Genomic DNA, 15,455 nt, shown 5'->3' on the forward strand with positions numbered 1-15,455 from the left:
CTAAGTCGTACCGGATTCTCCGCTGAACCCAGAGCTACAGACTCTGTACCTGGAGTCCAACCGACGTCTCCCCCGGAGGATATCGGATACAACACCCGATTCACCGGTGACCACGACTACGCGCGCTTCGGGCGTGCTGCCATTACCTGAAGAGGAACAACGACGGTGATTTGGCTACCGGTGTACCGACGACTCCGCCGCCAACCTGCTTCCCCATGTCCTCAATGGAACATCCTAGGCAGATCGCGTTAGAACACACGACCTGCACCCCTTGACGAACACCGAGAACGGAGATCATCTGCCCGCAACAGTGCCGGCCAGATGTTCTGCGTCATCGGCAAAGGAATTCCGTGAACTTCGGATGCCTACCCCCAACAGACGTGGCTAGGCGTCCCTGGTTCGCAACTAAAGAAAACGAAGAATCGGATCTGATACGACCTCAGGAACTTTGCATGTGCATGAGGAATTTAAACCAAAGAGGTTGGTGGGAAGAGACCACAAAGGCTCTTTACCGCCATCCGAAGCATGATGCATGAGGAAGTACTTGGCCAACAGACGCCACGGCAACATGCCATCGCTCAACATGCAGCGGGACTTGGACGCCCAGAGGCATTTTACTTGAGCCGATCAACCAAAGGACGCGTCGGGACTCCGACCCGTCCGGAGGCACTTCGCTCGGATCGACCAACGGAAGTCTAGATCCGACCCAGAGTTCATGTCAGGAGCGCAGCCGCAGAAGAACGGAGTTGCGCTGCCGAATATCCTTCTGCCAGTCCGAACTGACCGAAGGATGTCCGAACACAAGGGACCCAGTCAACTGTGGCTGGAAGTACGGAACACCCAGTCAACTGTGGCTGGAAGTACCTCGGGACATCGGACATGTCCGACCTTGGGATACCAACATGGATATCCGACCTCACATCGGATATGTTAGCCGACCAACATTGGTCGACTAACTTAGTCAACCATGACGACGGAAGAAGACGGATAACTACCCCGCGATGGACGGATCCGACCAGGAACAACTTGTCTAACCGTGGTCGACCATCAGAGGATAGAACATCCGACCTTGAGTCGCACAACACTGTGACCGACTACAGGTCGGATAACAACGGAACACATCGAATCACGTGACCGAACGGAGGTCGGAAATGCACGACAACAAGTCGACCAAGCAACCAGAGGTCGGACATCGATCTCCAAACGGAAGCATTCAACTTTCCGACGGTGAGAAACACACTTTAGCCGACTTCGGAATATCCGATCTCACTTCGGACACCATTATATCCGACCTCACATCGGATAACGGTATGACCGACCTCGAGTCGCACAACATTGTGACCGACTACAGGTCGGATGGCAACAACATGCATCGGATGGAAGTCGACCGGACACTTCCATCGAAGAAACCAAGGATTTCCGACCGGACCTTCGAGCCAGTTCGCATCGGATAACTTCATAACCAGGCTCGTGGTAGCAGATTTAACGGTTTAACCGACCACTTTCGAACGGAACTGCTGTACTTGACGACCACAAAGGTCACATAACTTTGGTATAGCTTTGTCCGACCTGGACTTCGGAGTTCGGAACTTAGCCGGATCTCCGAACTACCGGTTGACTTACCGGTAGTCCGACCTTGGTCAACCGACCTCGGTCCAACTCCCCCATTCAGAGAGGATGCTTCGGCATTTGCAACTGCAACAGTGCCTCTCTTTTCCCAACGGACGGATACGAGTCGGAAGTAAGTGTTAACCATGCTTATCCGACCTCGGTGATTTTAGCCGGTTACGACGGGTAACCCGGGAACCGACGCCCCGGACCCAACTTACCGGATGCGATTGGACAGGAGACCCCGTGGCAACTCAAGCACCCCGTGGACGTCATCCTAGTCGGAATAGGACCCCTGGACAGATTTTTGCATTTATTTTTTTTTAGAATTCTTTCCTAACAAACGGAATTGTATTTTTCTAGTTCGATCTCTTTGACAGATCTGTTTTGTAATCCTTTTGCTCACTGGAATTGTGAATAAAACTTTATTTTTCTTTCGCGCTGTATAACTTTCATTACATTTTTCATTGTTCTCCGATGCCAACAGAAGCAAGAAGCCAGCCAACAGATGCATCACCGGCCCAACGAAACGCACGAGCAACTTCCGGATTTCTCGGCCGTGAGCTGCTTGCCTCTCACGGGTTCGGAAGTGGATGAAGGGACGGTCAACCAGACACCGGACTCCCAGCTGCCAGAGGACGCGTACCGGCGACCCCACACTGGGTCCAACCGGAGAGTTGTGCAGTACTGGTGCGGTACTGCACAACTCTCCGGTTGGACCCAGGTTGCATTTATTTTTTTTTAGAATTCTTTCCTAACAAACGGAATTGTATTTTTCTAGTTCGATCTCTTTGACAGATCTGTTTTGTAATCCTTTTGCTCACTGGAATTGTGAATAAAACTTTATTTTTCTTTCGCGCTGTATAACTTTCATTACATTTTTCATTGTTCTCCGATGCCAACAGAAGCAAGAAGCCAGCCAACAGATGCATCACCGGCCCAACGAAACGCACGAGCAACTTCCGGATTTCTCGGCCGTGAGCTGCTTGCCTCTCACGGGTTCGGAAGTGGATGAAGGGACGGTCAACCAGACACCGGACTCCCAGCTGCCAGAGGACGCGTACCGGCGACCCCACACTGGGTCCAACCGGAGAGTGGTGCAGTACTGGTGCGGTACTGAGTCGGAGCATCCTTCGCGGGAGCTCGGATTCCCGCCCAGAGGCATGTCAGGCACATGAGCCTGCGCGTGGTGCGTACGGCTCAACATGGAGCGTACTTGCACCCACTTGCATGCCATATTGCCTCTCTTGTACGTACGTGTGACGCTGCACTGCACTCATCCACTGAAGTGGATATACCGCACAGCGCACACTGAGCATACTTGCTCTCTCGTTCCTCTTCGCAGTACTACTCAGCGTTCATACGCTCGCGTTGGGTAGAGTCCAGTCTGCGCATCACAGCTGATTCACGTCTTGGCCTGCATCACCACGCACGTGTTTGCCGCCAGGATCACTTGACACTTACTCGCCAACGAGACGCATCAAGAACCTTTTTAGCACACACTTGCTATTTGGCCACACGTGCCTTTGTTCTTTCTTCCTGCTATTACGCAGCATTGTCAGCCTTTATTGTCTAATAAAGACACATCGTGAGCTCCTCGCCATAGTCTGTTACAAATCCATCACAAGTCCGAAGAGTGCACAGACAGAAAAATGCCCGAATCAATAAAATTATTTCGTTCTTTTACTCTAAAACACCATAAAGTTTTGGCAAGCCCAGCGGAGACCGCATACGTTAAAAAGAGGCCACTAATTTTTAACACATTGATTTGCATAAGAAATTTTCAGAAGACCATACGAATTAAAGCAGGACGAAAAAAGAAGAAACCACGCTAAGACAACCAGACAATTAAATCAAAAATCGATTGTAGAAAAATGACTTGCTTGTATCTCATTCAGTCGCTCTGGTAAAATTCTCAGGCTTGGTACTGGTAGATTTTTGAACTTCAATTAGGTATTAAAAACTTTTCACAAGATTACGCACAAGTCACAACGCCAAGCAAACAGGTTAATAAAATTCAAAAAAATCAATTTTTCAAAAATTAATTTCCATACCACTTGTTCCATCGACGCTGCAAAATTGGTAAATTTAAATGGGTATTGGTAAATTTAGGAAATTAATTAACAGAAACTTTTAAATAATCCAAACAGCATTACATCAAACGTCACAGTAAAAGATGATATTTTCAACCTGAGCACGGAACAGGAAAATTCAATAATTGTAATAAAATAAATCCAGCATCACGGGATAGATCTATTTGGTAAATTTCAAATTTAATTCACTGCATAAGTTTTAAATACCGTACACAAAAATTAAACCACAATCAACGGTAAGATTTTCAGCCATTTACATATGTAATTTGAGGAATTTCATTGAATTTGTTCTCATTCTGCAAATGATATCGCATCGATCGTTGCAATATTTTTGTTAATTACGATATATTTCTTTATTTATTAACTTATTTCAAGCTTTTTCGTTTAGCCAGTATTGTCATTTTGTCATGCAGTTTAGTTTGGGATGAATTTGTATAATTATGTAGTAATTATTTTTGAATACAAGTATCAATGTTACTACAAAGTATCAATTATCAAACACGGGAGTGGTACTAGATAGGAAAATGCACAGTTTTGTACATTGGCAGACCGGAGCGCAGCACTTTATTTCAAATACATACGAATGCCCATACATATATCTGTATGCAGTATATCCATACTTACTGGTAGTTAAATATCTAATAAGCTTATACAGCACTTTAATTAGCAAGTAAGAATGTATGCGGCATTTGTAAAATGACTTGGCAGCAAAACCAATTCCAGTTATTCATCGGAATGGCTGCTGTTACTGAGCGTAACTGACGCACATTATTTTCCTTTCTTTAAAACTTCCTTCCTTCCATTTTTTTACATTGGGTTACTGTCACAAAGTGCGGTGTGTTTGATAGCTGGATGTGGATGATGGTTATGAATTTTGCACATGAGGATAGTTTTGGAATTCTAGAGGACCGTTAGACAGCGATCCATTCTCTGTTAAATATATAATTTGTGCATCGGTTGACCATGGGATCGTCGGCCATTGCAAGTGTGAAAGAACCGGGGAAGCAGCTGCTGGATCATTCAGTAGGAAATTATTTCCACGAATTTCTTCGGTCACTGGAGATCCAGTGAAGAAATACGGCTTTTGTTAGAAGTACAATGGATGGAGCGGAAAATTTAAGTGAGTTACCGATGCTTTGATATTATTGACTGTTGTTTTAACTGGCATATTTGTAGCAGTTCTTCTTACTTCGAAGTGAAGCACCTTGGGTTTGGACAACAAGAATCAAATTACTTTTGCATGTATGAAAAAGTTAGAAGAACCGCCGGCAATTTCTTAATAGTAATTAAACAGTGACACACATTGCTGGTGATCTTGCTTTAATTTCAACCGGCTGACATCTCTGGTTCAGAATCTGATTTAGACACAGCATGGCCTAGTAACTCTCGATAAATCTGTGTAGTGGTACTCGTACTTTTGGTAAGGTGGTCGGAAAAAGCAACGAAATATGACGAATCGGCTAAACATGGTTTCATCAGCTGTGAGAAGCTGCGCTCGCCGGATGTTCGCAGCGGACATACTTACTATTACTCTGTATAGCATGATCGGCCGGACCGCGGAATTTGGGTAGAAGAAAACACACAACAAACCGAAAATCTGAAATGACCACCGAACTCGACATATAATCCATAGGGCCGCGACATTTTTTTCTTGTTTCTCAACAAGACCTGCTTTGAGACGGTCACACAGACGCCTGTGCCGGTACCGCACGACATTAAGGGGATCCCTATGAGATGAAAGTGGGTCTGGGAAAACATGAATAGGTTAAAAACAACTGAAAGATCATTGTTGCCATTGTTCTGGCTGCATGCGCAAAGGGTTTGGCTACACAATGGTGTGCTGCGATCTTGTCTACGCTCTCTCTAGACAGAGCTATTCAAGAAACAAAGGAAAAACTTTGAATTCAAAAGTCGAATGAGAAAGTTTTCTCAAATCAGATGTGATACACATCACTGGATGTGTTTTAGCCTAGAAAGCTTATATTCTCCAACATGCTAATAAAAAATGTTGTTAGTTTACAAAAAAATCGAGAAAAACACTTTTTGAAAAGTGTTTTTTTGAGTTTATTCAATCATGCTTTATTGGACTATGACAGTGTCTCGGTATATAAGCTTTCTAGAAAATAACACACCGTCTGATACCGACCGGGAAAATATAGCAGGTTTCACAATGAAGTTATCGATTTTTAAAGCCATTTAACAAGTTTTTGGAAAACGGCAGCTGAATGAAAGGCTTGCTGACTGACCGGCAGCAATGTGTGCCAGAGCCGGCTACCCATGCCCGCGTTTTGCAGGATAGAGATCAGACAGAACATAGCCTGAGAGGGAAGAATGAGCTTGGCTCCGGCCACAGGACAGCATGAGGCGTTCTGTTCTTCTGTCCAGGTCTATATGCCATGCGGCTGGCCATGGCTAGCCGATAACATCACTGCATTTACTTCGCCTCTGCTGACCCGGTCTGGTTTTTTTACTAATAACTTATGATCGCGATACAATATAGCCCATCTAGACATACTATTTGAAAGCCCGAAAAATTTCCTACCAGCTGATGTTAATATTGATAACACATTTATATGAAATTCATCTCATAGTGATCCCCTTAAGGGAAGTGGCCCGGTACATGGTACCAAATTCGTGTACATGTTCAAGGTTTTCAAACATTTTGGTTTATGATTTCTAGCCAGATTTATATGGCGCGAAAGTATTTCGGATTTTGCTGAGACAAGAATAAAGGTAAAAAGTCTCATTATGGACCGATGTCCTTCAAATTTTGCACGTAAATGCGCATAACCTTGAAGATCGTTTTTGCACCGATCCAGACTTCCATGATTTTTCTCAAATTTGAAAATGAATATTAAAATTTTTTTTAATTCATTTGATAATTTCAAAAACATGCTAGAACAGTGTACCGGTGTAAGAACGTTTTTCGTGGTTATGTGCATTTACGTGCAAAATTCGAAGGAGATCGTCCATAATGAGACTTTTGGTACACCTGAACGCATTTAAACTTTTTGGAATTTTCTAACAGCCATAACTTCCGAACCGGATGTTGCGCGCACAAACGGTTTTCACGCCAGTGTATACAAATCTTCTGGCTACAAAACGTCATAAACCGAAACAAAAATGTGTTTGGAAGTGCGCGAAAACGAAAGTTTGTGTGCATGTACACGAATTCGGTACTATGTACCGGCCCACTTCCCTTAAGGTAGCGTTTAAAGCATGGTAAAAGTCCTGGGACAACGTTGCGTAGGACAACGATTTAAGTTTTTAACATGTTCAAACATTTTAACCTTAATTTATTAGAACACTCACAGATCCCCACAAAATTTTAGTTCGCACCCGAATTTGGTATTACGCATTAACTGTAACATTAACTGATACGTTAATTCTACTCTACTCGCGCTTTGGAGTCTGGACCTCTGTGCTACGGTCTCAAAGCAGACCTCCTTAAAACCCTACTGAATCGATCAACGTTACCTTTTCGGCTTCAGTGTTTTGTTGCACGGCATCATTTTGACTACTGGTCAGCCGTGAATACTTCGTTAATTCCATATAGCGCCATTTTGCTTAGTTCGGCAGTGTCCACTTGAACCAGGTCGACGTCTACCCATGAACGAGGCGTTCCGTCTGAGCGAAAACCACTGAACCTTTAAAAATTATGCCAATGTCATGTGAATACTTAACATTGTTATTATTTAACTACTGCAGTATCTTACAATATTACTCACATTGTTGACAGCTGCTCTACTCTGTGTGTGCGCAAACAAAGCGGCCAATAGGTATTCTATTCAGATACTGAGATACCCTCCCACGTCCACATCACATATGCTCACAATGTCAGGTAAGTCAAAACTTTCATTAAGTGTTGCGACTCAAATTCATATACTGTGCGCGGAAAAGCGCAAGAAAACCTGGGTGGGCAAAATTCAGGACGGCATGTCAGCCATCGGTAGGTTTTGGACGGTTATAGGTCGAATATGCTTGCAAAGTTGCAGAGATCTCTTTCATGTCTACCAACTCTTAGCTGAAACGTTTATAGCTGATTGCGGTCAGGGGTCATGTCGACTCAGAACTCAGTAAAAAACTCAGTAAAAATAAACTCAGTAAAAATTACCCGGCCGGAAGTGTTCAAAGAAAGCACCGGACTTCGCGAAACTTCTATTTTTTAGTGTTCAAGAAAAACTGTGCTGGGAAATCTAACTTTTCCGCAAAATTAAAATGCCCTTGTTTAGGCCATACCGCTAAGTTCTCAGTGATTGCTTACAGTAAAAGATAGCTGCGAACAGTCTCCCATTCAGAAGGATGGAGCAGATCTCGCGCCCAGCGACTGTAAACGGCCTTGACCTTTGCACGCATTTCGTCCGTAACGGGCGGAAAATTTTCGTTGACGGCCCACATGAAACGGCTGACCATTTGAGGTTGGCCATCGCGGCAGTTCAGAACGACTCGCGCCAGTTTGATCTCCAGCTGATCAACAGCTAGCGCGTGGTCCCACCCGAGAGGCCGCATTAACGTCTTCTCCCGTTGTGGTAAGGAAAACAAATTCATAAATCCATCATCATCGGCAAAAATTTGATACATTGGTCGACCAAACAGATAGCTGATTTTCCAGTTGTGCAGCATCAGCCGATCACAGCGGTCCTTAAACGTTATTGCCTCGAACATCGCAGAATGTTCCAAGTGGAACTTTTCATCCGAAAGTGCCAAATTAGGGGTGTCGATGACATAGTCCTTCAATATTATCAGGGGCACGTAAACATTCACGGCTTTCATGGCCGTCAGCAAATAAATAATAAATATCACTTCTTCTCCGAGAGAGCTCGTTATTATCGTCAAACTCTTGGTCGCTGCGTTGATGGTCCGAGTGAGCAGCACTGCCGCTCTGAAGCAGTTGATATTGTCGGACTTGATATCTTTATTCAGGCTGTCCAAGCATACTAGAATATGTTTCGTTGTGCGGGGATTGCTCAACAGAGCGTGCCATAATGCGCACACTCTACAAATCATAACAAGTGTAAACAAATATGATGTAATCTGACAAAAATGTAAATTGGAATGCGGACCGATGTCAGGGAAAAGCGGCTTGCGCATACAGTGTTCAATGCGTTCGTTATATAAGCGGACTGTCACGGCTTTCGCTATACAATATCCCGAGTGAATATCCAGATTCTACCTAGGGTAGATACTACAAACAAAACAGTATTTACTAACGTTTTTTGTATCCAAGAATGTCTTCGTTCGTTACCACGAACATTTTTGTTTCGCTACACGGCATTATATACATATATGAAAACAGTTTACACCACATCGCAGAATCGCAGGGTAACGCGCCAGTTCATCGATGAAAATTCTTCGTCTCTCGGCTGTCACTTCGTTGAACAGATGCGATGTCGACCCGTCACGCAGACAACCTACCGTTTTGCTAAACTGCCTTACCGTTTTGCTTCGATTCGCCTTTTTGCAATTTTTGCATCGGTACTGCAAATCCAGTTTCAAAACTGGCTACCCCTCGTTGTATACTGTACTTTTTTTATACTTTTTTTATGGAAAATTATTGTTGCTATGTACATGTAATTTTGTTAAGCGCGACTTTTTCAGAATAAGTCAAACATAAAGAGTAACTTAAAAAACCCAAACGACCTTAGCCGGCAAATTATGCTCAGAGTATAAAAAACAGTATAAAAAAGCTCATAGCATACAACTCACCATAGCATACAGCCATACACCCGTAGAAAGGTGTGCATCGATTTATGTTCTCAGAATTTGATGCTTACCATTACTCTCTTGTTAACGAGCTAAAGTAGGGAGGAAGCGACCGCACTAACAGTAATGCTGAGCGCTCTACGTATTAAGTTAGGCGAGTGAGTGAATAACCGTCCCATCATGGCTCCCACTATAGCTTAGTTCACAAAACAGTAAAGTAAGAATTTCTTACTTGTGAATGTAAATATGTGAATATGACGCGCTACCACTGTACCCTAAGGCCTAATGAACTGTCTACAGAGCAATAGCCCGCTCTACTGTCCATTGAATATTGGATACATGATACATCCTAGGCGAGTGAGCGGCCGAACTACAGAGTAAGTACTACTACAATCAAGTGCACACAGTCTGCTAGGTGAGTAAGGACTAAGGACTGACCTATCACTACTATCCATGCACACAGTTTATTATAATAGGTTAATAAGACTTAGTACGTAACCGACGTACCACTGTTGTACGTGTGCTTAGTTCGTTAGGCGAGTGTGTGACCGTACCCGAACAGGTGCTATAATACTGAAGCCACTGGAGCTGGAGTGCGCTGATAAAAATGCAACGACTAATCATAGTCTGTGTGTGTGCGGTCATACATGTACTTTCCTGTTATAAAAAATCAATGATTACCAATACTCCCCAATCAACAGAGCAGTTAAGGGAAAAAGTGGCCGCGCTAACACCAATGTTTAGCGCACTACCAAGTCAGGGTTAGGCGAGAGAGTGACCAGGTCAATTATGTACTATCGTCCAGTTTACCAGGGCAACTACTATTGCCCTGTTTACAAAGCAGGCGTCCAAACGTTGCCCGTGTGTTGTTGTTGTTTCCCGCATACAACTCTCGTACCACTTGGTACAGTTCCCCTATACAAATTCTACAGTAGTTCGAGTGTCTTTATTAGCGGAAGCCAGTAATTAAACACTATTACAGTTCACAAACATAATAGAAATGATTACAACAAAAATAATTCGCTGTCGCTGTAGTTGTCGCTTCTTCTTAAAATTGTGAGAACGTACCCCCTGATCATCATCTTCGAGTGCAGATCCAGGTAAGAAAAGATCTCTCCGAAGATAAAATGAGGAAGATCACCAAACAGGACTTCTGAACACGGATACTCGATTGGGTCATCTGAATTGTAAGACACTCGTATGATTATTTGTACGCGGGAAGATCGTAAACTGTTGCAAATCAGATAACGCATTTCTTCATTTAGTAGCGAATCTGCTGAGTGATCACATCGTGAGTAAATATATCGGCCGTAGGCCAAATGAAGCACAGAGACGCAGCCCAAGCCGCTCTTTACATGTCGAGATCAAACCCGCCAAGCAATTACTGCATACCTGCTATACTGATATTCGTTTCGCTGGGGAAGCCATTCTCAAAACAAATGGGTAGCAAATCTGCCCGGGTTGCCAGATGCCTCTCTAACATTGTCGACAGCTTGGTAATCGTCATCTGCTGAGCATCCGCGTTCGTTCCGACGCTGATCACCACGAAGATGCAGCCGCCCGCTTCGATGCGCAGATGAAACCGGCAGCAGTCGGTCAGCTTAGTCAGTGCCTCCTCGCCCTCAAACGCATCGCGAAAATGTTTAATCAGTCGCGATTTGTCGGCTGGATCGCTAATAACCTGGTCCGCCATGGCAAAGGGAATGACATATTTCGTGTAGATGAGCCCCTTGTTGCGCAGCACCATCGCTGGCTCGGTAAACCACTCCACACCAAGGATCTGATGATTATCAATCAATTCGATGCGACGATCACCGCTTTCGGTATACGCCTTGACATAACACATGTGACACCGCTTACATGCCACAAAAGGATAGATTATAGAAACCAGCTGAAACCGGAACGGACCGCTGTCCTCGTCGCGGAGTGCCGCATAAACGGGTTTGTTGCGCTCTTTATGCTCATACTTATACCATGGCATCGGATAAGTACACGCTGTATCGATCCACTTGGCTTCGACCTTCTTCGAGTCGAAATCGACAAGCGCTTGGCCTCCGTTAATGTCTTGAATGAATCCCAGCAACATATCACCGTTTTCCCAGACAGCAACAGTGTTCTGGTAACTCATCTGGCACGGGTCAGACAGCAAACACCGGAACGGTCGGAAATGGAATGGAGGCTCAGATTTGGCCTTTAAATGTGTTAATTGGAATTCGGTCCCAGATTGCATTGTGCGCTCCACCTAGAAAAAATCAATCAAGTAACATTATGGTAACCAATCACAGCTGAAAAATTTAAGCACATCGGGCCTACCATTGCTGCATCCACGTCAAATTACTGAGGAACTTGAAAATTGGTCTAAAAAGTACAGTAGTATCATCAGGCACACGGAGCGTTCGTATTACCCCCCTGTTAAAACCGCTGCCAGTCGGAGAGCTATTACTGGACCAATAAGGTCAATCAAAAACTAAATGCCACATTTTGATATGGTTGTGCAAGAAAACGGAAAATTATCCTAACCGAGTATTGATAGAAAATATCATGATACGCAATGTAAACTGTAAAGCCAAGACATGGGCAAAAACTAGCGCCACAACGATGTTGCGGGCATATACAATACTTGCACATGTATACATGTATACATAATACTTATATATATTACTATATACGTATATTATAGAAGTATATATAAGTATTAATGAATTAGTGATCGATCAGCTACCAAATAAACTTGTTCGAAAAATGGCGATTTCGATTTCTGCTCGAGATTTCTGGCAAATGGCACCGCCATATTAATAAAAACTATTCTGGCAACTGTGATATTGACGCAATCTTCTGTTTTACCGCATCAAAAATTGACAGATTTTTGTCAAGTCCGTAAAGGTTGAATTCACATGAAATGTGTATTTTCTTGACTTTTCTTGAAGAGACTGCTTGCATGCTACTGTAATTTTATGACAAATGCTGCAATCTTATGCCAAGTTGCAGAAGCAAAGAGCGGATAAGGCATAAAAACTTCAGGTCTTCCGCAAGAGACAAGGTCACGTGTCTTTAACGCGAAATAACGCAATGTAAACTGTAAAGCCAAGACATGGGCAAAAACTAGCGCCACAACGATGTTGCGGGCATATACAATACTTGTACATGTATACATGTATACATAATACTTATATATATTACTATATACGTATATTATAGAAGTATATATAAGTATTAATGATTTAGTGATCGATCAGCTACCAAAGAAACTTGTTCGAAAAATGGCGATTTCGATTTCTGCTCGAGATTTCTGGCAAATGGCACCGCCATATTAATAAAAACTATTCTGGCAACTGTGATATTGACGCAATCTTCTGTTTTACCGCATCAAAAATTGACAGATTTTTGTCAAGTCCGTAAAGGTTGAATTCACATGAAATGTGTATTTTCTTGACTTTTCTTGAAGAGACTGCTTGCATGCTACTGTAATTTTATGACAAATGCTGCAATCTTATGCCAAGTTGCAGAAGCAAAGAGCGGATAAGGCATAAAAACTTCAGGTCTTCCGCAAGAGACAAGGTCACGTGTCTTTAACGCGAAATAAAGAAAATGTCTTATTTATAATGTGCTGAAAATATCACGTATTATAATCCCTGGAAATTTGCTATCCCCCATCCCTGGCCAGCCCGTGTAAAAAACAGCCTAGATTCGCCAATGAGCATATGCACAATGAATTTGCTAATAATTATCACAATAAGTTTTTCGCATCCTGTTTCCTGTGTAAACCATTGATAATCTTCCACTATAAATAATATCAGCAAGCTGCATTGGAGCTGGAAGAAAAACGTACATCAAGTTAAGTGTGGCGGCAGCACCAGAAACGAATGTCTACGGATAGGTCAACGATCCACAATATTTTTTTCTCTAGCGAGGATAAAATTCCGGGTTTCATGCATTCACTAGTCAACAAAAAACGGTGCTTGGAATGCACTCGGTGCGAAAAAAACAGTACGTTAATTAAACGGAGGCTTCTGGTGTGCAAACACAGGTGCCCAGTCCGGGCTAACACAATTAACATTAATACCGAGCATTAATTGGCTCGATTTCATAGAAAGCGATTTTCGTAAATTCCAGCTTTTAGCTTAAAAAATTAAATGTAAAAAGCAACCGCAGAGTGACTGATATAATTAATGAAAAATTATGGCTATGAAAAACGGAGTTCAAAAGGCGGTGCCCATAATGTATGCGGGATGCGGATGCACTCAGTGACACAGATAGTCCTACACCTAGGCTATACAAGTCATCTCCCTATTAATTAGCAGGAAAGATTATTGCACAGGAGAGCTGTGAATTTTTAATTAAGTTTAGCAAATATTCATGAGAGTAAAAAACGTTGGAAGTTTTCGTTGATACAGTTGATGCTTGATACTTTCACCGCATTATGACGGGGAATTTACTTGTTAGTAAGTAATAGTACATTCAAATGTAATTTTAAACAGTATTTTAGCCGATGGCGCTGGCCGTCTTATAAAGCTTTTGAAAAACTGCAACTTCCGATAGAAATTAATCTTGTTGGACGCTTCTTTTGTAAATCGTAGAATGCAACTTTGTAAATGCATCCGCTTAAATAGAATAATTGCTTAATACTGTTCCAGATGCGTGTACAATAAATTTACTGTGAATAGCGATTTTTTAGCGAAAATGAAAATAAAAATGGTGCATTCTCATCACCACTGGCTTGCTAAATCTTTAACAAAACTGATTAAAGTCCAGAAAATTTGATAGTAATTAATTTTTGAAACGCAGTTACGTTTATACGCCATTACAGCGATTCAAAAAATATTCAATTTATCGTAATTGTTATTTCCAAACATTGCGTGGAAGTGTAATGCGCTGCGGTTTCACGTACCTGTACTTCGTCTCACGGGAAAACCAAAAATATTGCTTACACGTTAGCGGGTTTGAGGGAGATAACTTAATTATTTTACGAACTGAAAATAGCTATCGTCGCTCGAAATTATTGTGAAAATGTTTGAAGTTGCGAACTGCAATCTATGAATTCGCGACTAGAGAAATATACACCGCATCGGGATTAGAGAGCACTCAGAGCAGAGCAGTCACATGTTGCAAGCACGTCAACAGTATTTTAATCATTGAGCCGGGTTGATCAGCAGTGCTGGGATACCGACCATAAACCGGCGGAAGACATCTAGTTTCAGTGCGGACAAGGAAGCTTCTACATAATATCGATCGACACATGAGTTGCTGCATTCCACTTCCCACACACCTATCAGCCGTTCAGCATGGCCTGTAGAGAGTTTGTCCCGGTAGTCAAGGTTTGCGCCGTTTGTCATATTCATGCATGCATATTCGATCTGTCCTATGATGCGGGCAGTGTTATTTATATGAATACTAACTACAGAGTACGTAACCAGGGTCCTCGACACTTTGCCGTTGTAACCAATTTTCTCCCGTTCCACACATCCAATCTGCCCGCTCTAAAGTGCTACAGAATCCTCTCAGTGTCGAGAGTGTTCCTGCATCATCAATTTTCTGGATAGCCCACTACCCACAGTCCAGTGGTCACTCAAAAGCTTGTTACCATGGTGGCCATTAGCTTGACATGGGCTAACTGTAAATCCCCAGATTGTTACTATGTGTTATTATATCGAATTGTCATTGAAATTAGCGAACTGCGAATAAGCAGAATAACAGGTTCTGCTCACGCCTGTTTATTTTGTTCGTGCCTCCTTAATGTAATAAACATCGTGCCATTATTTAATACATATACAGTTAACCTTTTTACATGCTCGAAATCCTAAGACATTATAAATCCGTGCTGGGCTTGTTAGTTTCTATTTCTTTCGTAGTCATAGCCAGTCAGCACTCAGCAGTGTACAGCAGACTTGGGCCGCCAATGACATCTCCGCTTTCCGCCCGCCCCGCTCTTGCTAAAAATTTTCCGCCCCGCTCCGCCCCGCCGTAACAAAAAAATTTCCCACTTCCGCCCGCCATATCTTAATTTCCCGCCACCCGCCCGCCAGAAATGTGAAAGAATTGTTCAGTGCTATT

At 43.0% G+C, this 15,455-nt stretch overlaps 2 protein-coding genes across 4 annotated transcripts in view; one reads left to right on the top strand and one right to left on the bottom strand.

Moving 5' to 3' along the window:
• The window catches only part of LOC129590713 (uncharacterized), a 98,773-nt gene that overhangs the window by 69,159 nt on the left and 14,159 nt on the right, over nt 1-15,455 (top strand). The window lies entirely within an intron of this gene.
• LOC129590710 (uncharacterized) lies at nt 4,335-14,477 on the bottom strand. Of its 3 annotated transcripts, XM_055486061.1 has the most exons (7): nt 14,293-14,477; nt 11,718-11,762; nt 10,797-11,646; nt 10,473-10,584; nt 7,966-8,697; nt 7,179-7,348; nt 4,335-5,298 (listed from the first exon to the last, which is right to left on the bottom strand). In XM_055486061.1, the coding sequence occupies exons 2-6, from the start codon at nt 11,718-11,720 to the stop codon at nt 7,219-7,221; spliced, it is 1,827 nt and encodes a 608-aa protein (XP_055342036.1). In that variant the 5' UTR covers nt 11,721-11,762; nt 14,293-14,477; the 3' UTR covers nt 4,335-5,298; nt 7,179-7,218. The 3 variants fall into 3 exon arrangements, with proteins under 3 accessions (XP_055342036.1, XP_055342038.1, XP_055342037.1); XM_055486063.1 differs by lacking the exon at nt 11,718-11,762; XM_055486062.1 differs by lacking the exon at nt 11,718-11,762 and having other exon boundaries at nt 10,797-11,689.

Source organism: Paramacrobiotus metropolitanus, unplaced genomic scaffold (assembly GCF_019649055.1).
Source record: "Paramacrobiotus metropolitanus isolate TYO unplaced genomic scaffold, Prichtersi_v1.0 Parri_scaffold0000041, whole genome shotgun sequence".
Taxonomy (NCBI): Eukaryota; Metazoa; Tardigrada; class Eutardigrada; order Parachela; family Macrobiotidae; genus Paramacrobiotus; species Paramacrobiotus metropolitanus.